This window comes from Nomascus leucogenys, chromosome 22a (assembly GCF_006542625.1).
Source record: "Nomascus leucogenys isolate Asia chromosome 22a, Asia_NLE_v1, whole genome shotgun sequence".
Taxonomy (NCBI): Eukaryota; Metazoa; Chordata; class Mammalia; order Primates; family Hylobatidae; genus Nomascus; species Nomascus leucogenys.
The window spans coordinates 63358879-63385069 of record NC_044402.1 but is presented as its reverse complement, the minus strand read 5'-3'; the positions used below and the strand labels follow the sequence as shown (position 1 = coordinate 63385069).

General features: G+C 38.4%; 1 protein-coding gene across 1 annotated transcript in view; it reads right to left on the bottom strand.

Annotated features, from left to right (window-relative positions):
• Positions 1 to 26191, bottom strand: part of PKHD1 (PKHD1 ciliary IPT domain containing fibrocystin/polyductin) — a 475332-nt gene that overhangs the window by 284878 nt on the left and 164263 nt on the right. The window contains exons 37-42 of the mRNA XM_003254164.4: positions 11364 to 11574; positions 10797 to 10954; positions 8288 to 8479; positions 5218 to 5343; positions 2994 to 3050; positions 2619 to 2749 (exon numbers count right to left, since the gene is read on the bottom strand). Coding sequence (XP_003254212.2) covers positions 2619 to 2749; positions 2994 to 3050; positions 5218 to 5343; positions 8288 to 8479; positions 10797 to 10954; positions 11364 to 11574 — 875 coding nt within the window. The remainder of the gene's footprint in view (positions 1 to 2618; positions 2750 to 2993; positions 3051 to 5217; positions 5344 to 8287; positions 8480 to 10796; positions 10955 to 11363; positions 11575 to 26191) is intronic.

Below are 26191 nucleotides of genomic sequence, written 5' to 3'. Positions count from 1 at the left end.
TTCTCGTGCGTCTGAAATTATTTTAAAATTAAAAGTTTAAAATAACAACAAAGAAAAATCCTAATTAATCACAATTTTCTATCACATCTCTTTCTGTTCTACATGTTATACACATACACACAAATACATGCACACACATACACACATACCTTGTTATTGTGGAAGCCTCCTTATTATCCCTTTGGAATAAAGGGATATTTCTAAAACATGTTCTTCAAAATACTCTGTGTATCATCCATACAGGACACAATAAACACTAACTCAGCCAAGGACGGTGGCTCACACCTGTAATCCCAACACTTTGAGAAGTCAAAGTGGGGAGATCACTTGAGACCAAGAGTTTGAGACTCGCCTAGGGAACATAGGTTTTTTTCACATATGCCCAGTTATCACCTATGTCTTTAAGTAATGGCACATCACAGACAATAGAATACAAAAAAAAAAAAAAGACTGAATAACAGAAAGCCAATGGCACAACTGAAAAACTGGAGTAGACTTTGCAAGATCTAATGCTGACGGCCCAACAGAATCTAAATGCTTCCACTGACTAAACTTATTTTTCAGTCATCAAAATGATTTTATAACTTTGGAACTTGTTCTTTACTTTCCTTTTTCTTCCCCCATATAATTTGGTTATAGATTTATACCCTCATTCGTTACATTAAATACATTTTTTTTGAGCAACTACCATGTTTTAGACATCGTGCTAGCGTCTAAAAGCTAATGAAAATAGAATTAGAACTTTAAGGTCACCAAGGATGAATATGTCAGGAATATACCTAATGAATCTACATTACCAGTTTAACCTAAAACTCCATTCTCAAAACATATGCATTGCATTTTTTTTCTAATTTTGTAAAATGGATACAAGAGTAAGAAAGTAAATGAAGGGAAATGGAAAGCATTGGAGGGAGAGCAAGCAGCTAGTTGTAGACTCAATTTTTCTATTCCTGACTGGGTATTATTCTACAGGTCATTTTGCAAAGGCTCACGCAACCCACAGCTTTTCAAATTACCCTCTGGTTCTCTGCACCTGCAGCCAGCTCAGCCCTTCTTCTTGTCAGCCAGTGGCCAGTACTCCTGTCCAGCAAACCACATATTACCCAGTGAGACAAGGACATTCCAGCTTTACACAGCAGGGTGAGCTGGGCAACTCTGAGGGTTTACTTTCCTGCATTTGATGTAGTCAACATTATGCTATCCAGAAAAGTACACAAAAACATGGTTTCTTAAGCCCAAAAGCTTGCAGACATAGAAAGGGCACATAGGAACTCTTTTACTTATGCAGCTTCTTGTAAGTCTGAAATTATTTCAGAATTAAAAATTTAAAATAACAACAAAGAAAAATCCTAATTATCATTAGGATTTTTGGCCTGTAGTAGCCAACAAGTTAAATGCAGCTCCAGCTGTCCTGGGTCTGGGGTCTGGGTTCCTACAGTCCGTGTAGTTCTGCTTCCTTTGCTTACTGGCATATTAGCCACTCCCATTAGGCACCTAAAATGGTGTGTAAGTGCTGTGCTTGGAACAAACATAATTAAGAATCTAAGGAAGGTTGAAGAGATAACCACTACTTTTACTAGGGGTTATTCAGCTGAAGGTAATTAAAAACAGATGATCAGTGAGAAAGAAGCTCATCCTCTGAGTTCCTTAGAAACTCAGCATAATGACATAGTGGATGCTCAGAGGAGTTTCCTGGAAGAGTGAGGCCCTTAACTCCTTTGATACATGATCCATGGGATAAAATAATTAGAAAAGGGGAAACGAAATGGCCTGCCACTACTCTGATGCACTTGTTCACTCAGGTCTACAGCTACATTGTCCCCCCAAAAATTAAGTTCTTAAATGTTTAAACAGAAATTTACCAAGAGAAACCAATGTTAAGTTGTACTAAATAATGGGATTTTAAAAATCAAGGTCATTGAAGTGGACTTCATCCTCCTGGAATCTGACATGACCTTATACACCTCATGACTCAGTTTTGAACACTCTTAAAGGACAAAATATGGCCACATTAACATAGTAAGATAGTGAAGGTTTAATAAGAAATTGGTATTGGAATCAAGAGAGACAAAAATCAGCACCCAGAGTGGGTAGTTCAGGGAGATATTTTAGTTTGCACTATCTAAATGACCAGGAAACGATCAATATCTACTTTGTTTTGCTCCATTACCTATTGCTTCAATAAAGTGTTTCCAGAAATCCTGAGAGGAATGCTTACATTTATCCTAAAGCACTGGTTTAATGCAAAATTATAAATTATTTTCTTGATACTAATATGCAGCAAGTAAACATTTCATACCACACCACCACTAATGCTGCCACCTTAAAGAACTTTTGGAGGAAGCTTGTCCAACCGGCAGCCCACAGGTCGCATGTAGCCCAAGATGGCTTTGAATGTGGCCAAACACAAATTCATCAACTTTCTTAACACATTATGAGATTTTTTTACAATTTTTTTTCAGCTCATCAGCTGTCATTAGTGTTAGTGCATTTTATGTGTGACCCAAGGCAATTCTTCCAATGTGGCCCAGGGAAGCCAAAAGTTTGGACACCCCTGATTGAGAAAGAACTTTATGCCCTCTCGGTTCTGGTCTTCCTGGTAGAGCTGAAGATCTTACCTCTATAACATTGGTGGGACTGAGGATATAGATGCCAGATGGTGTCAACATTTCAGGATTGGAGAGTCCTTCAGCACCAGAAACCCGGATGATCACGTTGTTTCTTATTATATTTCCATGTCCTGACCAGTCTAATGTTTCAACAAACCCAGGGGATCCACAAACATAATTAAAATGTACTCAACTCAACACCCTTGATTCTACTAATACACATCAGAGTTCACATAATGCATTTCATATATATATATATTTAGAAAATATTTAGTATGCACAATCAACTTAAGAGACCTAACATTTTGCCATCAGGCTTGTCTATAAAATATATGACAATTTTAAATACACTGTAATAGATTTAAAATCAATTTACATATTTACCATCTTTCCTTCCATGAATTGCCTCCCAGGAGATATATCTCATCTCCATGCATGTCCCTGAGAACAAAAGACCCCATTACTTGAGCATATTTTATGTCACTTAGGAAAACAAGAGATGCTGCAACACTACTTCTTTGGGTGTGGGTTGTTTTGATTTTGTTTTTGTGTTTTTATCTGTAAATCAGGGAAAGAGATGCAGATCTTATGAACTCTTCAGTTCTAAAGTATCAGGAATCAGAAGTTCATTTTAAATAAAAAGAACAGAAAAATAGATCTGTTTTACTTCTGAGGAGGAGTCTAAGTGACTATCTCCACTGTTAAGTGCCACATATCCTGTGTCAACACTAACCCCATTCCTAGCTGTTCAAACTGGCCACCTGCTATCTGCATGCCCTCACCTTCCCCTGGAAGATCTGAAATGTCCTGTAGGAACAGGATGGACAATATCTAGGACCTTCTCACCCAAACCACTGAGGTTGGAATAGAAGAGCAAGCATGGGCCATGCTAATAGAGAAATTAGTCACTTAAGGGCTATCAATAAAGAGCAGCCCCAAAGAACCCTTCATTACAAAGTATTTAAGTATCTGGGCTTCCTCATGCCATTTCATGGGTCTGGGTTTGCATACTTGTTATGTGTGAGATTGAGTGCTTTACCTACCACACATCAATAAACAAAAATTTTAATTCCCTCACTTGTAATACAATAGATGTCAAAAGCTTATAATTCACAACATTCAAGCACCAAAGGCTAAATTCCTCCTACAGGTTTTCTTCCTTGCGTAGTTAATATCTATTCCACATAATTGTTTTCTGCTAAGGTAATACTGTTAGGATACCTTTCTCAATTTCTCCTTGATGTTTCACCTTTTCCCTTGCACAGACAAACGTAGGAACAAACAAAGTCAATCCTACATCTGTTAGTTGACTTCCCTGTGGCTGTCCTTTTCTAATCAAAAGATTTTTCTGCACCTGATCACCTCAGTTACCCTTAGTTTTTTGTCTTTTAGAGCTAGAGTATGTTTTAAAGCAAATGTATCTGATTCATATTTTCTCACTAGACAGTTTCCATCTCAGGATAGAACTTTTATAGCTTTTATCTCAACAGATTGTTCTTAAATTAAACATGTATTTTCCCACTGATGATACTACAGAATTAAATATCAAATGGTATTTAACAAATACAGTTATATTCTTACTTTCAGTGAAAACCTCTGATTTACTTTTTTATTCTGATAAAACTAGAGACCCTTTGTTCCTTAATTCATTCATTTCTTTCAACTAATAGATCTACCATGCACTAGTTAATATGCTAAGTGTTCAGGAGACAATGTCCTCAAGAAATCCGGTGGTATGAAGACATTAATCAGATGACCAGAAATGTGGTATATAATTTTAAATCAAGAAGTACCGATTGGCGCTTAAAGAGCTTAAACAGAAGGACTTGTCTGGGAGAGAGAATCTTGCAGAAGAGTAAGGGGCATGAACAGAGCCAGAGAGCTTGTGCAAAGACCCTGAGGAAGGAAAAAGTGTGGTCTTTTGAAGGAACTAAAATAAAATATTTTAGTGTCACTAGAGTATGGAGGAAGAGAAAAAGAACAAGACAAGTTTACAGAAGTTAACAGAGACAAAATCACCAAAGGGATCTTTTAAGTCTGGTGAAAAGTTTGGGATTCTATTTTAAAAGCAATAAGAAACTCAATGGAGAGAAGTGATAGGATACAATTTGAGATTTTTAAAGATAATTCTGAGTTTTCGAAGGGGAATGAACTTTAGGAAACAGAAGTAGATACAGGTGATCAGTTGAAGATTCTGAAACATGGGCTTCTTCAGCAAGCCACAGGAGCTTAAATTCTATTAAGAAGAGAATTCCAGATTTTTAAATCCTTGGCCAACATCCAAGTTTGACAGTCTGTAAGACTATACAAAGATATATATGTGACTTAGAATTATTGTGAAAATTACTGGTAGTAAACTTTAAAACTTTCCATTATATACTTATTAACCTGAACTAACCTTTAAAAGATCAGTATCCTATGGGTAAAGTTTAGTAAGCCAATCAGTGATGACTACATTTAAATTTAGAATTTTTTACTACAGCCCATTTCTAGTGATCATAAAGCCAATATTTTTATAAATTGAGAATTAGAAATCTGGGGAGAATTCATTGTGAACAACTGTGTCCTACTCAAGAATGCAGAAATTAAACAAGCTTGTTTTACTTACCAACTAGCAGAGCATGACCTAAAATATTGTAGAATACATTGCTGTCCACCTTCAGGCCCAAGGTCCCGCACATGCTGAGGCCTCTACTGAAGGAACTCCTCACTGTGCAGCCCTGTATGAAAGACTCTGAATAGGAGAGAGTAAAGTAAAAATTAGAAATGGCTCCTGAGATTCCGTTGACCACATTTAAAGGAAACTACACTATAGCTAAAGACATTCTCCCACACAATAATGAAACTCAGGAGATAAGAAGTTAGAAGCAGCAATCAAATCAAGAGAATGGGTAATTCAAACAAAGAGGCCTCAATAATGAAAAGGGTGAAATTCAACAATCAGGTGTTAGAAAGAAAAAAAAAAAACAATCTGAGAAAGACAAAGTATGTCTAAACAATAAAAGAACCCATGGCTGTCAAGATTTCCAACTGGCTGCGTCATCTTTGGTATCAGCTCTCATCCCAATACAGCAGACGAGAAGTTACGGATAATGTGAAGAGCACTGCTTATGGGCCAGCCTTGATCTTTGAAACCTGGAGCTGTGAATTAATATTTATAATTTACGAAGCAATAATATTCTTGGCCCAAGATAGCCAGAGACTCTTATTCCTAACTGTAAGCAAGGCCAAAGGTTGGCCTGAGGATCATGACTCTCACATTTGAACTGGATAGGTTTATAAAACCAAAGAGGAAGCTATCCTACTATGCTAAAAAATTGACAATTAGGAAAATCATTACACTGGTTCCATAGGCATATTCTATGACCCCCAAGTCTGGTTATGAGGCCTAGATGAGTCAATGAATACATAATTACTGAGTATCAACTATATGTCTCAGGAATTGTGCATTGCATTGTGCTGGAAACATAAAAATGAACGAAACAAAATAAACTCTGCATTCCTGTATTTGCATTCTGATGGAGGAAACTGATATTAAAATAATAAAAATCCATTATTTGAATAATTAAACTACAAATCCTAAAAAGGGACCTTTGTATTATTACTAGGTAGTGAGAAAGATACAGATGCCAAGTGTTGGGATATTAGAAAAGTTACTTTAGTTTACAGAATAATTTGACTTTTAAAATTGGGACTACCCAAAAAATTCTCAACTTTAACATCACTATTGACACTGGATCTCCACATTCCCCTCAATCTCAGCTCTTCTACTACTAGGTGCCCTCACATTACTCATCAAGGATCCACCCCAATAAATTAACCCATCCATATCTACTTCTGTAGAAAACACTGCCCGTGGTGCACAGAATCTTCACCATATCACCCAAACAGAATATGCCTGACCATGTGAAGAACCAATAAGTACTTATGTGTTTGTGTAGCTCTTATGGGTGGAATACTGGGATTGGTGAACCTTTAAAAAGTACTGTGCAACATTTACCTATGTAACAAACCTGCACATCCTGCACATGTATCCTGGAACTTAAAATTAAATTAAATTTTTTAAAAAGTACTGTTCAAAGATCCCAATGCTTTCTAACTCTAGTAGCTGGGAGTAATTAGCTGTGTAGGACATGAGGGGCTTCAGGGTGTTAAACAATAAAAGATTCCTTGATGATCATTCCAAAAGTTTCTAGCCTCTGCATTTTAACAGGGATTTAAAGGTAATAATGTACTAATGCAGTAATTTTCAAACTTTTATTTTTTAAGCACTGAACTCTTTTTCAAATAAAACTTAAATATAAAATATCTATAAAAATAGATGAACGTGCAGCTACTCTGATTGAAACAGAGGTGGGAGAGATAGGTAAAATTTGATCAAGGAAGGGCTTTGATTATGTTCAATTGATAACTTATTTGTGACAGCTACCTTCTTTTTTACTGAATTGGCCGCATGTCAAATATTCTGCAGTACTATATACAGCTGACCAAAGAACCAGAGAGAAGGAAATAAAGATACTAATCAATCCAAAGCACTAGGGGAGAGGCCATATGAGGAGCCATCCTCTGAAATGACTCAAATAAATTAAAAAAGATTGGAAAAATTAGAATAAATAGACTTCCTTAGCATGCAGATAATTGGAAATGAAGGAAAATGTTGCTTCTGGCAGTTCAGAATCCTGCCCTCAATGACCTCAAGGATTACTCTGCAATTACCTGTTGGAATCCTAGCATCTCTCAAGAGCCACCTGAACCACAAAGTATGCCCTGATGTCCTTTATCAGGCATCAACCTCTGAACCCCTGGGGCACGACCTCTTTAAAGAAGGCAAAGCTTGAGTGTGTGGGTGTTGAAAGTGCTGATGAATGGGGAGGATCACTCAGAAATGGAGCTGCTGTCCTCCTGACTTGGCATCTGCACCCCCATTCTGTGATTTTCTGTATATCAGCTTTTGGTAATGAGTTTTTGCCCTGGATGTTCCTACATTCAACTTTGATTTTAGAACTTTTATCAGTGCATTGGGTCATATTCTCTTTTTCTGATTCTGATCTTGTTTTTCACCTAGTTGTTCTCACCTGAATTTGATGTTTCCTGCTCCCTTCTTATATCTTCATGTCTGGCCAAGATCTGTACATGTAACTGCTCCTCATTCCCATAAAAAGCACCTGGGTTTCAGCCCATTCCCCCTCATTTCCCCAGGCAAAAGATTCCTCTGATTTAGGACAACTTTACATAGAAGTGCCTGGACTCCCACAGTGTTGATAATGTAATGCCAATTCACCTGTAGTCACAAAGCTAGTAAGTGGTAGATACAGAATTCAAAACACAGGATTGTGTGGTTCACTCTCGTGTGCTGTATTATAGTGACAGTTCTCAAAGTGGACTCCTTGGACTGCCTGTTCCAGAATCAAAAGGTTTGTATATTCAAAATACACATTCCTAAGTCTACCTTAGACCAGAATTTCTTGGGGTAAGGTCTATAACTCTGAATTTTAATAAGCTCCACAAGTGATTTGTTTAGGCATACTAAAGTTTGGGAACCACAGACCTAGAATATAACAATTATCCATCTCTAAATCCCTCAAATCCCACATATCATCTATCAATCCTCCATGCATGTAGTGCCTTAAACATGGGAGAAAGAAACATGAGAAGGTCCTAGGTCTGGACCCCCTTACCTCTCATAGCTCCCACCAGAGTGAGTGAGCTCAGACGCTTATGGAAGGCTTGCCCCAAGACTCGAAACTGCACTCCCTTCAACTGGACCTGGCTGGGCTCTTCTGGGAAGGACTGAACGATCACTCTGGCTCCCATATCCCTGGATCCCAGCGTCTTCTCACTCATGGAATACAAACAGTGCTGCAGATTACCTGAAACACAAAATAAAGTCCAGAGAACCTAAAGCATGTAGAACATGCTTCCAGACAAATCTCCCAGTTTGAAAGGTACTGTCAGCACCAAGGAAAAACCATTACTGTTTATTTCATTTAATAATCTTATTTCCCCTTTTCTTTGATTCTCCTCTGTAGATTATTAATTAAAAGATCCGATAAACAGGACATGATGTTGCCTTCATTCTATTTTTTCAAGAAACTCCCAAATCAATCACCTTAATTACTGTCACAAAGAGTCAGACTATAACCCACAAACCCAACCTAAATAGATGCTTATTTCAATCTAAAAGATCCTCTGGAGGAAATGTGCAATAAAATGACCTTCTTGTGGTCGATAATTGTAGGAAAGACATGTTAGCACTGAATATAATAACAGCACTTTTTAATCTTAAGCTGTCCAACGAGGTTTCCCCATTACTGTGCTGTTTTATGGTTTGGGGACTTAGCAATAACGCTACCACAGAAATGTCAAAGGACTCCAGAGAAGCAACTGAGCAGCTCCTGCACCAACACCTACTTCCCCAGCTGTGCCACTAATGAGGACAGCAGCAACCTGAACCTAACACACACAACTACAAATGCCAGTGAGGACAGCAACCACCTGAACACACATAACTATGAATACCAGGGAGGGCAGCAAACCACCTGGACCTAACACACACGACTACTACTGCTACCAAAATGTTGTGACCTCAGGATCCAGGGCACCTTCTGTTGATACATGGCATTTGGTGGTACAAAGTAATCTGGAGAATAAATCATCTCTCCAATGAATAATAAAGATTTTTCATGTTAATGATCCAAAGAAGCACCAATAATATAAAACACTGTATCATATCACAGTAAATTTCAGAATCCAGTCATTTGCTAATACCCAGAGAAGAGGTGAATGAAGAGATATTTATATTTGTATGCCTTATCACAATTCGATTATTTGTGCCAGTGATCCATAAGATTTTCAAATGGACAGGCCTTGTGTTATTAAATTCAGCTACCTTGTTCCACACTCCAGCCCCACACAGAAAAGGAATGACTTATTTTGAGAATATTGTAGTTATATTTACGATTTGTGATAAAATCAAGGATGTTTTCCATTTGGGGCTCACAGATTTATAATGGCTTAAACCTAGAAGCATGGTCTCACTGGCAGCATGATCAAATGCAATATTTGGCAAAATATGATCTCAGAATACCAAGGAAGTTTGAATAGAATGTAGATCCCAATTCTGCAGAATTGATAAAGTTGGGCAGTTGATGGAAGTGAACCCACTGTTATCCAAACATTCTTTTTAGAATGACACATTTGTGAGTAGATGATTTGTAGGGAGGGAGGTGAGGCCAAACTGCCTCTCTACTTCTAACAACTCCCCACACCAAACCACGTGGCAACATTTTACTCACATGCACCTATATTTAGACACAACTCAAATCTTTAACTCCAGCTCCCTTTGACCTTTCTTCCAGGCTCCACACATTACCAGACATCTCTACACAGTTGCTGGCCTGGCATCTCAGTTATGACATATACAAAATTAAACTCACGATTGCCACTCTCCCACCCCAAAATCTACTCCCCTTCCCATCCCAGCAAATAGCCTCATCATCCATCCAGAGCTCATGCCTGGAAGTCATCCTTGACACCCACACCATCCTGGACCAAAGTTGACAAATGATATCTTCACAACATGTGAAAGCCTCATAATGTACAGCCTGGGAAACCAAAACATCACCTACTAAACTAACCATCCCTGAAATAGATGCTTAATAGGCACATCAATGTGATTCAGTGCCTGCTATTCTACTAGAAGATAAATTGAATTTTTCCACCACTTACCTAAAGTATGTGGTAGTTCACTCAGAAAACAAATCCCAAAAAGGGGATGGGGGAGCCCTACAAGTCTGATCAGTAAGAATGTGCTGCCTGAGCCCAGAACTCTGGCATATGGCTTTCCTGAGAATCTTAGAAGTGGCCTGGAATTTTAACATTGAACCCAGAAATGTAATTCAACTCTTCAGATTTAGTTCTTTAATAGAAATATTTTCCCCAGAGAAATAATATTCTATTTCTTTTGTCTTTTGTTTATCTTTTTCACAAGGTTGTTGGGCAGTGGGGCAGGGAGGAGGATGAAATGACAATCAAGAGCGTTCTGAAAACTACAGAAAAGTATGGGCATCCAAAGGTTAAGGGCTTACTCTATTTTAAAAGAGGTCAACCATAGCAATGCCGTCTATCATCAGACAGTAAGAATATTCATTTTTGCTCATTGGACTTTCCAACAAAAAACTCTTCTACCTTCTGGAGCATTGGCCTCCTGGCATGAAACAAGCAGCTTCTCCCTCTCGTTAGTGAGAGTTCCTTGTATGGTAATACGCCTGCTGAGCAGAGCCACGGTGGCCTTGAAAATATGGTGCTCCCCAGCCACCCAATTCTCTGTAAAGTTGTGAGAATATCTGGGGAAAAAGAGAGGATGATAGAACTGAGGACATTACTCCAAATCTTACTAGGAATAATAAGCCACTAGATTGACATAATTCTTCCTTTGTAGATCTATTCATGTTTCTTTAGAAACTCAATACCAAATAGTGAACTATAGACACAAGTACATGAAAATTAGAAATTATGCTGATCATTGCCCTAATCATTTGTGTAAGACAGAAGTTCTAGAGACTCACCAGACTAACTTACAAAGTCTAAATCTTCAAAACATTTCATGCTTTTTAATTTTCTTGTCAAAATGTCTACCATTATTTAAGCAGAAGAAATAAATCATCTAAAGACCCCAATACAAATGTCCAGACCCCAACACAGTTAAGATCTCATCATCTTCCATGTCAACTTAGCCAAGCTGACGCTCAGTACCTCAAAGGTGACTTAAGATAGAGGTCTGTATCCTGCACAGTTTCCACAGTGACAATCTCTTCCATCGGTTTGGCACCTTCAACACCTGTTCCACTGATGATGACAACTTCATCCCCAGGGTGCCAGTCCACAGCATCTTCTAAAGCCAACACTGCGTCTCGGGCATGGGCAGTTGCTCGAAGACGAGTGACAATTACTTCTGGCAGTGAACCTAAAGCAGCCCAAGGAAAAGTTGTCCAGATAATTTAATCATTAATCAAAACGTGATTAATCATTAATAAATGTGATGTTATTTAGCCAAAGAATCCCATAAAATAAGACCTGGAAAAGCAAGCTTCAGGATAGGTAAGCACCAATTTTTTATATTAGTTTTGTTTTATTTTGTTTGACATTAGTTTTCTTTTATCTATAAAAAGAAGTCAATAAAAGTAAGCCAGAATAGAGAATAGCAATGCGTAAAAAGCACAAGAATTGTGGTCAGATTACACTTATATTTGAGTCACGGTCTTGTCATATTCTAACCCTATTCTTTAGAGTAATAAACTTGATGAGTGGGCTTCAGTTTCCTCAGTTAAAAACAGAAGTAGCAGGGTCTTCCATCACAGGGTTTTGGAAAGATTCAACGAAATAATATCTATGAAACATCTAGCTTGGATGTTACCACATAATAGACCCTAAGTGTATGTTAGTCCTTTCTCTTCCTTTTCTGTGTCACACTGTTTGAGGATGAAATTTTACCACCTCTTTTTTATTCCAAGTAAAAACAAGTGGTTATTAGACTTTCTGATGTAGACCTCCATAACTAATTTCCAGTATGAAGACTTCACAAATAACAAAAATAGAGGTGAAAACAAAAATTATCTCTTAGAGTTGTCATAAGTCTTGGTGTATTAAATGATCCCTTCAAACTCTAAAAACTAGACCTATCTAACATAGGACTGCTAAATGCAGTTGACGAAGGGGAACTTGTGGTTCTAGATAACTTCGTTTGTATTACACTCCAGCATACCCACCTGACCACGCCCATACCAGCATGCTAATCTCCAATTATCAAAGATTCAAGAAGGTCATCTGTCTCACAGTTTATTCTGGTCTTTTCCAGCAAGGGTCAAGGCACAGATTTTTTCAAGGCATTATCTGAATACTTCAGAAAACACAAGGCTTACTCCCTACTCCTTCCTCTTTCTGTAGTACATTTCCTTCCTCTTTTGCAATGGATGATAATTTACCTTTAGCCTGCAGCAAGTTACTGTCCTCCCTTGTTGTACTAAAGTAAAGTAATAATACTTGAATCTCTAACTACAGAGGTGGCCGACAATAAATCATTTTCAAATTATTTTAAACTTTCCTCTTTATTTATTTGTCTCTCTGAGCATAGGCACTTGTACCAATAATGTTCTAGGCTTAGAAAGGTCTCTGGGTTAATATTGTAATTTCTGAAGTTTACTTGGGCAATAATTTTGTCTTAAAAAAATGTAGAGAGTTCAAAATTTCTAATTATAGGGCAGGTGAAAATTAAGACATAAATCATCCCAAAAGAAAATAATTTTAATTTTATTTCTTGTTTGTATATCTTAACCCTTGGAAACAATAAAATGAAATAAAATTTATTTATATGTATATGCATATATATGTGAATTTTTATAACCCATTCTTGAATGTCTACATAGAAAAATCTCCACCAAGCATACAAAAATGTTTATCCAAGACAAAACACCGTCAGATTCTGTGATCAATATTCACAATTCTCAATTAATATGCAACAAACACCTACTATGTGACTATCAACATGCAAGCTACACATGGCAGAACCAACAGTAGAGACCACAAAGGTCTAGCTCAACTAATTACTCCTATAAATAATGGTCAACTCTGAATGGATGAAAAAATTCACAGAAAATCTTCGAAGTACATTTTTAAACTATTAACAAAAAGTTACACCTTTTTAAATATTGACAGAGCCTCTAGAAAGCAGTAAAACTATCTTATAACTTATGCACTCTCATTGCAAAAATAACATCTCTATGTGTGTGGTTAAAACATCAAGCCTGGATGTTTAATGAGTGTTGGCTTCATATTTCTAGCTACATAGTAGATATTGACATGTAGATGAGCTACTACCATCTTAAAATTATTGTAATAATTATCTGTGCTAGACCCTCTTGCAAACCGCTTTTATTCCTTTAAGTATTCCTCCTTATGTTCTTTTTTTAAACAAATTTTGTGCTAAGTTAATTACATCCCTTCTTTGTCCATTAACCTGCAGTATTTTCCTGCAATACTCAGTAACAAAGTCTCAAATTTCCTGCTTGACTTTAAACTCTCCATAATGTGACCCTACTTTATGGTCTCTGATTTCTTAATAAATTCTGTTCCAAGAAGCCCAGTCTCTTTACCTCTTCTCATTTAACAGGATCATCCTGCCTCTAATCTTTTGTCAATTTTGTCCTTTCCACTCGTGTCCTTGCTTCTTTCTCTTCACCTATCCTTTTACAGCACAACTCAAACCAGATCTTTTCAATGAATTTCAGAACATACTTCATCTTCACTTCCTCCTACAGACCTTGTAGTGATCAGTGACATCGTTCCTTCAGCAAAATCTGTGTATACATCTGGGATTTAGGCATTCCCAAGCATGTCTGGGTAGCTTGTGGGCCATTTATTGGAGCTGCTTTGTGTGGGGGAGGAAGTTTGCACAAAGAAACAGATGAGAGAAAAGATGACAGAGAAGATATGGGGTCAATCTCAGATATAGGCCCTCTCTCTTGACCACAAGGACGTGTGACTGAACCTGAGGGAATAATTTGGAGGAACCCTCCAGATGGCTTTGTCACCTGATGCTGCTCCCCCTGAGATTCTCTCACCAACTCACTCTGCTGAATTCTTTAGAACTTAAGCCTGAGAGAAGCCTCCAAGACTTGCTGAGTAGGCAAACCCTGTATATAATCTGTCATATCACCATGGCTGTCTCCTTTCTCACACTTAACACAACTGCAGTTTGGCCTCTATTTCTGTACTTAGAATTTGTCTCCCCCACTAAACACAACAGCCAAAACCATACCTATGTTTGTGCACTGTCACAACATCAATGCCTTTCACAGTATCTAGCATATAATAAGTGTTCCATAAATACATCCTGAATGCATAAAATCACAAATGAGACAGAGAAACAAGCGCCCCAATGTCTTGGTGTCCAGTTGATCAGGTGGGACTCTGAGAGGCATGCAGAGACAGTTGCCACATTTCATCATGGGACACAGTACACTCCTACACTTTGGGGTTTTAAATGAAAGCCCACACCCTCAAACCCATGTGTTCAGCACTCTCATGGCAGGTGCCAGCAGTAGATGCAGAGATGAGGCAGCCCCTACTACCTTCCTGAATGGAGAACAATGACCAAGAAGCCAAAGTAGGAGGAAAAGAACATGAAAGATGCCTCATGGTGACTAAGGCAGACAGATGAACTCACAGAAAACACATTGTGAGAACACCTAGAACAAGCAAGCAGAAATGCTAAAAAGAGGAGGAGGTTTTGTGAGAGTTGGGAGCTGCAGACAGTAAAATTTTTATCACTATTGAAATATCCACAGGCTGAGCAGGCTCAGGGAAGCCTGGGGAGACTTCAATTATATAAACAATAGTCAGTCCCATGTATCTCAGCACTAAATCATCCTGAAATTACTAAAGTGCATGTGTCTTTTCTCTCCACCTTACAGGTGGCACCATGACGGCTGTGCCGCTGCCTCATGTCTCCTTTATATATGGCACAATTCCTAACACAGCACTGGACACATAATTAACATTCAATTCATAGTGGTTTAAATGAGCTATTTTAAGTATTGCCTTCTGGGCAATCACTTGTAAACTCCCATCAGATATATACCCAAGTGAGTATATAATATTCAATATACAAAAAGCAGAAAAAAATACAAACGTTTATTGAAAACTTAGAATAACCCCAACCTATGCAAACTAGTTTCATTGTCAAGTAAGAAATCTTTGGTTTTTTATTTTTGTTATTTATTTTAACAGATTGTACAGATAGGAAACTATGATTCTTCAAGGACAAGATTATTTGGTAATAGATATCAGCACAAAGTTCTGAAACTAGTTCTTCTGAATCTAAGACCAGAGAACTAGACAAGTAAATGGAATTTGTAGCCTCTGGAAATAGCTGTAAATTAACTGTACCCAATTAGCTTTGATGTTCAAAAAATTATACTCATTACTTCATAAATGTTATTTAAATGTCATACAAGGTGGACCAACTGACTTCTCGGATGAAGAAGGCATTGCACACCTTTTACATCTGAGTCATTTCTGTTCATAGAACTATTGAAACCCAGGTTGGGTAGCTCCCTTCCTTTCTGTACCACAAATCAAAAAACACATAAAACTACAGTATAAAAAGCTCAATAATTTATGAATATGCTAAATGAAAAAGGACTATGCTTTTAACTTGTAATTTAATACTATGTTTAATCACTTTGGGCTTTCGATGTTGACCTGTTAACCAACAAACTACTCATTTACTCCCACTAATGACTTCTACTCATAATTGTATTTCCTACAAATTATTGCTCAAGCATTTCAATGTCATTCATCCATAATTACACAGTCTCAGAGAACCATTCTTACTAAATGGGCATGGAGAAAAAGAAAATAATCTTTGTGGGTTAACACACTAAAATCACTAATTGTCCTCTGTTTATTTTGTAGGACTTAAATCTTTATTCTACGAATAACTGCCAAGGCCTTTCAAAATCATTTAGGGTGGGTGAGGGAGAGAGGGAGGGAGAGAGAGAGAGAAAGAAAGAAAGAAGAGAGAGAAAGGAGAAAGAAAAGGATAATTTATTAAAATAATGTTTGCATCAGAATAGAAATAAAGGAACTCACAAAAAAACTAGAAATAGTGTCCTCAAATATATACAAATTATTTCCCCCTTATTTCTGGATGCAACATCACCATTATCCATAACAAAACATTGAATGCTGTCTTGTGTGTGGATGAACATTTGTCAAGCACTAGGAAGACAAACACAAAGAACAGAGTTCCTTTCCTCCAGGGCCCATGATCAGTACAAGAAATAGACAGACAAAAATCAGAAGTGCACTGTGCAAGGTGCAGAGTGACACTCAGGGGTGTACAGACATGGAGCACTGCAATCACACCAAGGGCGTGGTCCTTTCCAGGAATGCTTCCCAGAAGAGGTGATAACTGAGCTGGGTCTTGAAGGACAAGCCAAAGTGAGCCAGATGACAAAACGGGAAGTGTACCCTAGGCAACGACAATGATGTATACCATGGTGGGGGACATTCAAATAACCACTACATAAGTGGCATGGCCAGAGTACAGGTATACAGAAGGTATAGACACCTAGTGACTGTCCCTTCATTCTGAAGAGGTGAGCAGGACCCACCCAAAAATGTCTCACAGGCCCTCCCATAGTTTATCCTAAAAATTATTTGGAAACCACTAAATGAATATTTGGGATGAAATCTAAGAAATCATACTGTTGTGAAACTGTTTTAAGCCCCTAGTACACATATCAAACTAAGAGAAGAAAATCCTTAGTGAGAAAATGGACTTACTGCATGTTGGGGAGAATGAGTCAAATCCAAAGACAAACAAGAGCTAGCCAGTAGGGAAACAGAGAGCCTGATGTGTTACTCTAGGAACTAGATATCAGACCTTTGGAGCACATGAAGAGGACTTGGCAAAATAATGCAGGACTTTGTTGACCTGTTTTAAAGACCTCAAGTTGTATTTGAAATAGCTATAAAAACAAATATACATATATTTCCTTTAAGTTCTGGGATACATGCGCAGAACGTGCAGGTTTGTTACATAGGTATACATGTGCCATGGTGGTTTGCTGCACCCATCAACCCATCATCTACATTAGGTATTTCTCCTAATGCTCTCCTTCCCCTTGTCCCCCACGCACTAACAGGCCCTGGTGTGTGATGTTGCCCTCCCTGTGTCCATGTGTTCTCATTGTTCAACTGCTGCTTAAGAGTGAGAACATATGTTTGGTTTTCTGTTCTTGTGTTAGTTTGCTGAGAATGATGGTTTCCTGCTTCACCCATGTCCCTGCAAAGGACATGAACTCATCCTTTTTTATGGCTGCATAGTATTCCACGGTATAGATGTGCCACATTTTCTTTATCCAGTCTATCACTGATGGGCATTTTGACTGGTTCCAAGTCTCTGCTATTGTGAACAGTGCTTCAATAAACATACGTGTGCATGTGTCTTTATGGTAGAATGATTTATAATCCTTTGGGTATATACCCAGTAATGGGATTGCTGGGTCAAATGGTATTTCTGGTTCCTGATCCTTGAGGAATCACCACACTGTCTTCCAGTGTAAAAGCGTTACTATTTCTACACATCCTCTCCAGCATCTGTTATTTCCTACTTTTTAGTGTTCACCATTCTCACTGGTGTGAGACGGTATATTGACCAGTAATGATGAGCTTTTATTCAGATGTTTGTTGATCGCATAAATATCTTCCTTTGAGAAGTGTCCATTCATATCCTTCACCCACTTTTTGATGGGGTGGTGTTTTCTTGTAAATTTGTTTAAGTTCTTTGTAGATTCTGGAAATTAGCCATTTGTCAGATGGATAGATTGCAAAAATTTTCTCCCATTCTGTAGGTTGCCTGTTCACTCTAATGATAGTTTCTTTTGCTACACAGAAGCTCTTTAGTTTAATTAGATCCCATTTGTCAATTTTGGCTTTCGTTCCCGTTGCTTTCAGTGTTTCAGTCATGAAGTCTTTGCCCATGCCTATGTCCTGAATGGTATTTCCTAGGTTTTCTTCTAGTTTTTTTATGGTTTTAGGTCTTACATTTAAGACGTTAATCCATCTTGAGTTAATTTTTATATAAGCTATAATGCAGAATACTGAAACTGGACCCCTTCTTTACAAATTTATATTTTTAAAGGTCACCCCGCTTGTTGTATGAGAAATAAATTTCAGGAAAGTGAGTGAAAGTAGAAAGTCTATGTAGAAGGCTATTGCAGTAATGTAGAAGGTTATCACAGTAGTTCTGGCAAAAGTTTTGGAGGTTTGAATCAGAGTTAGACAATGAATTTGGAGAGAAGGATGCAAATTTGAGATATCTTTTAGAATATCAAAAGGACTGGGTGATTGGATCTAGAGGAAGGAAGATGTCAATAATGTCTTATATCCATAGCTGAAGCAAGTTAGTAAATAAACAGGGACACTTGGGAAATAAAGAATGCATTCAATAAGTATGTATTGAGTACCTACTATGTGTTATATGTTATGCCCTGCTTTAGGTATGGAAATACAGTAGTGAGCAGAACAGTCAAAAACCCCCACCCTCATGTAGTTGATGTTCTAGTAGTATTCATCTCAGACATCTTAAGCTTTTGATAGCCATTTTACAAAGGTTATATTTTAGGTATTAAAGAGAATATCCAAGTGACAAGTTGGGTCTGGAGCTTAGAAGAGAGGTCTGAAGCTAGATACATAAAAAATCTATTAATAGAGATTAATAGATAGAAACTACTGGGATTACTTGAGAGAAAGTACAAATTTATAAATGAAAAACACTTGAGACCAACCCCATGGGAATACTGTCATTTGAAGGTTGAGTAGATAAGGAGAAACCTAAGAGAAGTAAAAGGAAGAAAATCAAAAGATGAAGACACATGCTACTGAGGTCTGAATGTGTACCCAAAAATTCTTATGTTGAAACTTAATGATCAGAGTGATAGTATTAAGAGGTGGGAACCTTAGGAGGTGATTAAGTCATAAGGTCATCCCTCATGGGTGGGATTAGCACCCTTATAAAAGGGGTGTGAGCCTTTTGCCCCTTCCATCCTTCCACCATGTAAGTACATGGCCAGAAACCCCGCACCTTGATTTTGGACTTCTCAGCCTCCAGAACTGTCAAAAATAAATCTCTGTTGTTTATAAATTACCCAGTCTCAGGTACTTTTTTATAGTAGCACAAACAGACCAAGATGTATGCTTACCCATAAAGAGACAAAATAATGCAGTAAAGAGAAAGTTTTATTCCTGGATGCAACTGGGGGCCCATTTCCCTCCATTCCCTGGCTCTTCTCTGCTATTGTTAAGGTCTGGATGCCCCACTCAGTATCTATTGTGCCCAAAGCATGTTTCCCACTGTTCATTTCATCCCTCTGCCAGTAGAAGGTAGGATGCATAGTAGCAGAATATGAGCTTTGAAGGGAGAAAGATGGGAAAATCCTGCCCTTCCATCGTTCTTGTGGTAAGAACATTTAAGATTACTCTCTTAGCAATTTTCAATTATGCAATATATTAACTATAATCATTATGCTGTACAACAGATGTTCAGAACTTACTTAACCTTGGCTAACTAAAACTTTGTACCCATTCCCCAATACCCTTCCTCGCAGCCACAGGCAACTACCATTCTTCCTCTGCTTCTATAAGTTCAACTTTTTAGACATGTGGACATGTAACTGAGAGATCATGCGGTTTTTTTTATTTCTGTGCCTGAATTTTTTTCATTTTGCATATATCCTTCAGGTTCCTCCATGTTGTCACAAATGACAGAATTTCCTTATTTTATTTTATTATACTTTAAGTTTTAGGGTACATGTGCACAATGTGCAGGTTTGTTACATATGTATACATGTGCCATGTTGGTGTGCTGCACCCATTAACTCGTCATTTAGCATTAGGTATATCTCCTAGTGCTATCCCTCCCCCCTCCCCCACCCCAAAACAGTCCCCAGAGTGTGATGTTCCCCTTCCTGTGTCCATGTGTTCTCATTATTCAATTCCCACCTATGAGTGAGAAAATGTGGTGTTTGGTTTTTTCTCCTTGTGATAGTTTGCTGAGAATGATGGTTTCCAGTTTCATCCATGTCCCTATGAAGGACATGAACTCATCATTTTTTATGGCTGCATAGTATTCCATGGTGTATATGTGCCACATTTTCTTAATCCAGTCTATCGTTGTTGGACATTTAGGTTGGCTCCAAGTCTTTGCTATTGTGAATAGTGCTGCTATAAACATACGTGTGCATGTGTCTTTATAGCAGCACGATTTATAATCCTTTGGGTATACACCCAGTAATGGGATGGCTGGGTCAAATGGTATTTCTAGTTCCAGATCCCTGAGGAATCGCCACGCTGACTTCCACAATGGTTACACTAGTTTACAGTCCCACCAACAGTGTAAAAGTGTTCCTGTTTCTCCATATCCTCTCCAGCACCTGTTGTTTCCTGACTTTTTAATGATTGACATCCTAACTGGTGTGAGATGGTATCTCATTGTGGTTTTGATTTGCATTTCTCTGATGGCCAGTGATGATGAGCATTTTTTCATGTGTCTTTTGGCTGCATAAATGTCTTCTTTTGAGAAGTGTCTGTTCATATCCTTTGCCCACTTTTTGATGGGGTTGTTTGTTTTTTTCTTGTAAATCATTGTAGATTCTGGATATTAGCCTTTTGTCAGATGAGTAGGTTGCAAAAATCTTCTCCCATTCTGTAGGTTGCCTGTTCACTCTGAAGGTAGTTTCTTCTGCTGTGCAGAAGCTCTTTAGTTTAATTAGATCCCATTTGTCAATTTTGGCTTTTGTTGCCATTGCTTTTGATGTTTTAGACATGAAGTCCTTGCCCATGCCTATGTCCTGAATGGTATTGCCTAGGTTTTCTTCTAGGGTTTTTATGGTCTTAGGTCTAACATGTAAGTCTTTAATCCATCTTGAGTTAATTTTTGTATAAGGTGTAAGGAAGTGATCCAGTTTCAGCTTTCTACATATGGCTAGCCAGTTTTCATAGCACCATTTATTAAATAGGGAATCCTTTCCCCATTGCTTGTTTTTGTCAGGTTTGTCAAAGATCAGATAGTTGTAGATATGCAGCATTATTTCTGAGGGCTCTGTTCTGTTCCATTGATCTATATCTCTGTTTTGGTTTCAGTACCATGCTGTTTTGGTTACTGTAGCCTTGTAGTATAGTTTGAAGTCAGGTAGCGTGATGCCTCCAGCTTTGTTCTTTTGGCTTAGGATTGACTTGGCGATGCGGGCTCTTTTTTGGTTCCATATGAACTTTAAAGTAGTTTTTTCCAATTCTGTGAAGAAAGTCATTGGTAGCTTGATGGGGATGGCATTGAATCTATAAATTACCTTGGGCAGTATGGCCATTTTCACGATATTGATTCTTCCTGCCCATGAGCATGGAATGTTCTTCCATTTGTTTGTGTCCTCTTTTATTTCATTGAGCAGTGGTTTGTAGTTCTCCTTGAAGAGGTCCTTCACATCCCTTGTAAGCTGGATTCCTAGGTATTTTATTCTCTTTGAAGCAATTGTGAATGGGATTCACTCACGATTTGGCTCTCTGTTTGTCTGTTATTGGTGTACAAGAATGCTTGTGATTTTTGTACACTGATTTTGTATCCTGAGACTTTGCTGAAGTTGCTTATCAGCTTAAGGAGATTTGGGGCTGAGAGGATAGGGTTTTCTAAATATATAATCATGTCATCTGCAAACAGGGACAATTTGACTTCCTCTTTTTCTAATTGAATACCCTTTATTTCTTTCTCCTGCCTGATTGCCCTAGTCAGAACTTCCAACACTATGTTGAATAGGAGTGGTGAGAGAGGGCATCCCTGTCTTGTGCCAGTTTTCAAAGGGAATGCTTCCAGTTTTTGCCCATTCAGTATGATATTGGCTGTGGGTTTGTCATAAATAGCTCTTATTATTTTGAGATACGTCCCATCAATACCTAGTTTATTGAGCGTTTTTAGCATGAAGGGATGTTGAATTTTGTCAAAGGCCTTTTCTGCATCTATTGAGATAATCATGTGGTTTTTGTCTTTGGTTCTGTTTATATGATGGATTACATTTATTGATTTGTGTATGTTGAACCAGCCTTGCACCCCAGGGATGAAGCCAACATGATCGTGGTGGATAAGCTGTTTGATGTGCTGCTGGATTCGGTTTGCCAGTATTTTATCGAGGATTTTTGCATTGATGTTCATCAGGGATATTGGTCTAAAATTCTCTTTTTTGGTTGTGTCTCTGCCAGACTTTGGTATCAGGATGATGCTGGCCTCATAAAATGAGTTAGGGAGGATTCCCTCTTTTTCTATTGATTGGAATCGTTTCAGAAGGAATGGTACCAGCTCCTCCTTGTACCTCTGGTAGAATTCAGCTGTGAATCCGCCTGGTCCTGGACTTTTTTTAGTTGGTAAGCTATTGATTATTGCCTCAATTTCAGAACATGTTATTGGTCTATTCAGGGATTCAACTTCTTCCTGGTTTAGTCTTGGGAGGGTGTATGTGTCCAGGAATTTATCCATTTCTTCTAGATTTTCTAGTTTATTTGCATAGAAGTGTTTATAGTATTCTCTGATGGTTGTTTATATTTCTGTGGGATCGGTGGTGGTATCCCCTTTATCATTTTTTATTGTGTCTATTTGATTCTTCTCTCTTTTCTTCTTTATTAGTCTTGCTAGTGGTCTATCAATTTTGTTGATCTTTTCAAAAAACCAGCTCCTGGATTCATTGATTTTTTGAAGGGTTTTTTGTGTCTCTATCTCCTTCAGTTCTGCTCTGATCTTAGTTATTTCTTGCCTTCTGCTAGCTTTTGAATGTGCTTGCTCTTGCTTCTCTAGTTCTTTTAATTGTGATGTTAGGGTGTCGATTTTAGATCTTTCCTGCTTTCTCTTGTGGACATTTAGTGCGATAAATTATAATTTAGTGCTATAAAGATCCATTGTTAGTCTGATGGGCTTCCCTTTGTGGGTAACCAGACCTTTCTCTCTGGCTGCCCTTAACATTTTTTCCTTCATTTCAACTTTGGTGAATCTGACAATTATGTGTCTTGGGGTTGCTCTTCTCAAGGAGTATCTTTGTGGCATTCTCTATATTTCCTGAATTTGAATGTTGGCCTGCCTTGCTAGGTTGGGGAAATTCTCCTGGATAATACCCTGAAGAGTGTTTTCCAACTTGGTTGCCTTCTCCCCATCACTTTCAGGTACACCAATCAGATGTAGATTTGGTCTTTTCACATAGTCCCATATTTCTTGGAGGCTTTGTTCATTTCTTTTAATTCCTGTTCTCTAAACGTCTCTTCTCACTTCATATCATTCATTTGATCTTCAATCACTGATACCCTTTCTTCCACTTGATCAAATTGGCTACTGAAGCTTGTGCATGCATCATGTAGTTCTCATGCCATGGTTTTCAGCTCCATCAGGTCATCTAAGGTCTTCTCTATGCTGTTTATTCTAGTTAGCCATTCATCTAATCTTTTTTCAAGGTTTTTAGCTTCTTTGTGAGGGGTTCAAACATCCTCCTTTAGCTTGGAGAAGTTTGTTATTACCGACCTTCTGAAGCCTACTTCTGTCAACTCGTCAAAGTCATTCTCCATCCAGCTTTGTTCTATTGCTGGCAAGGAGCTGCGATCCTTTGGAGGAGAACAGGCATTCTGATTTTTAGAATTTTCAGCTTTTCTTCGCTGGTTTCTCCCCATCTTTGTGGTGTTATCTACCTTTGGTCTCTGATGATGGTGACCTACAGACGGGGTTTTGGTGTGGATGTCCTTTTTGTTGATGTTGATTCTATTCCTTTCCGTTTGTTAGTTTTCCTTCTATCAGTCAGGACCCTCAGCTGCAGGTCTATTGGAGTTTGCTGGAGGTCCACTCCAGACCCTGTTTGCCTGGGTATCACCAGCAGAGGCTGAAGAATAGCAAATATTGCAGAACAGCAAATGTTGCTGCCTGATCCTTCTTCTGGAAGCTTCATCTCAGAGGGGCACCCAGCTGTATGAGGTGTCAGTCAGCCCCTACTGGGAGGTGTCTCCCAGTTAGGCTACTCAGGGTCAGGGACCCACTTGAGTCTGTCCATTCTCAGATTTCAAACTCTGTGCTGGGAGAACCACTAGTCTCTTCAAAGCTGTCAGACAGGGATATTTAAGTCTGCAGAAGTTTCTGCTGCCTTTTGTTCAGCTATGCCCTGCCCCAAGAGGTGGAGTCTACAGAGGCAGGCAGGCCTAGTTGAGCTGTGGTGGGCTCCACTCAGTTCGAGTTTCCTGCCCACTTTGTTAACCTACTCAAGCCTCAGCAATGGCAGATGCCCCTCCCCCAGCCTCACTGCCTCCTTGCAGTTCGATCTCAGACTGCTGTGCTAGCAGTGAGCAAGGCTCCATGGGTGTGGGACCCTCTGATCCAGGCACAGGATATAATCTCCTGGTGTGCCATTTTCTAAGACTGTTGGAAAAGCACAGCATTAAGGTGGGAGTGTCCCGATTTTCCAAGTACCGTCTGTCATGGCTTCCCTTGGCTAGGAAAGGGAATTCCATAACCCCTTGCACTTCCCTGGTGAGGCAATACCCCATCCTGCTTCGGCTCACACTCTGTGGGCTGCACCCACTGTCCAACAAGTCCCATTGAGATGAACCCAGTACCTCAGTTGGAAATGCAGAAACCACCCATCTTCTGCGTCCCTCACGCTGGGAGCTGTAGACTGGAGTTGTTCCTATTCAGCCATCTTGGAACCCAACCCCGTTTTGCCAAATTTTTAAGGTAACGTTCATGGGTTCCAAGGATTAGGACATGGACATACATGGGTGTCATTTTTTAGCCTATGGTTGAATAAATAGTGCTGTGAAAATTGGCTACTCATTTGAAAAAAAAAAGATAACTGACAAACTATATCAGAATAAATTCTATATTGATTAAAATAAGGGTCTGATAACTTTTTCTGTAAAAAGAACAAGGAGATAATAAAGAGTTTGGGGTTTGCAGACCATGTGGTCTCTGTCATAATGACTGAACTTTGCCATTATAGTGCAAAGCAGACATAGATAATATCTAAACAAATGGGTGTGGCTGTGCCTCAATAAAATTTTGTGTATAAAAGCAAGGAATGGACCAGATTTGGTCCATGGCTCATAGTTCGCTGACCCTAATTAAAGACAGACACAAATGTGAATAAAAAGAAAAAAAAACAATAAAAGCACCAAAAAACAAATAGGTACATTTTTATATAGTCTTTGTACAGAAAAGAGTTGATAAACATAAAATCAAAGGCAGAAACCATAAGAGAAAATATTTGTAGATTTGCCATCACAAAGATTGGAAAACTCCATAGAAGTACTAAAAGATAAATAACAAGGTATAAAAGAAACTGGTTCTTTGTACCTCTATCAAGAATTTTACAAAGAGAGCTATAAGCCAGAAAGCCCCAATTGGGATCTCAAAATAAGCTGAAAAAGTTAAAATTGAGGAGACTGTTTCAGAAAGAGGTATATTCTGCCTTTCTGCCACAAGTAAATACCAGCTATGTGTACACAAAATAGAAGCGAGCCCATGTGCGTCTTAAGTCCATGAAGAAAATGGAATGAGTTTAGTTACATCCCCTTCCAGGCCCCAGTTTCATCATCTCTAAAATGAAAGTAACAATCCCAGTCTTTCATGCTTCACAGGGTGGTTGTGAGAGTTAAATGAGAGTAAAGAATGGGAAGCAGCTTTGAAAATTATAAAGTGCCAGGATCCAGGTAAAATCCAATTTTGACAAATACTAAATATAATACCCAATTCAATGATACTCTTTTTCCATGACCAGGCTGAAAGCAATACTATTAATAGTACTGCTTTGATGATGCACATGGAAGAATTCTCTTTGAAGGAAAAATCGCAAGCTTCTGCCTATGTAGCTTTCCATTTACTTAACAAAGTTGAGTTTCTTGTGGTACTCAAAAATGTAAAAAAATGAAAATCTAGACCACATTAACCATTTAGTAACCTAAAAGAAGATTACTACTGAAGCATGAGGTGGCCAAGCGGGAGAGTT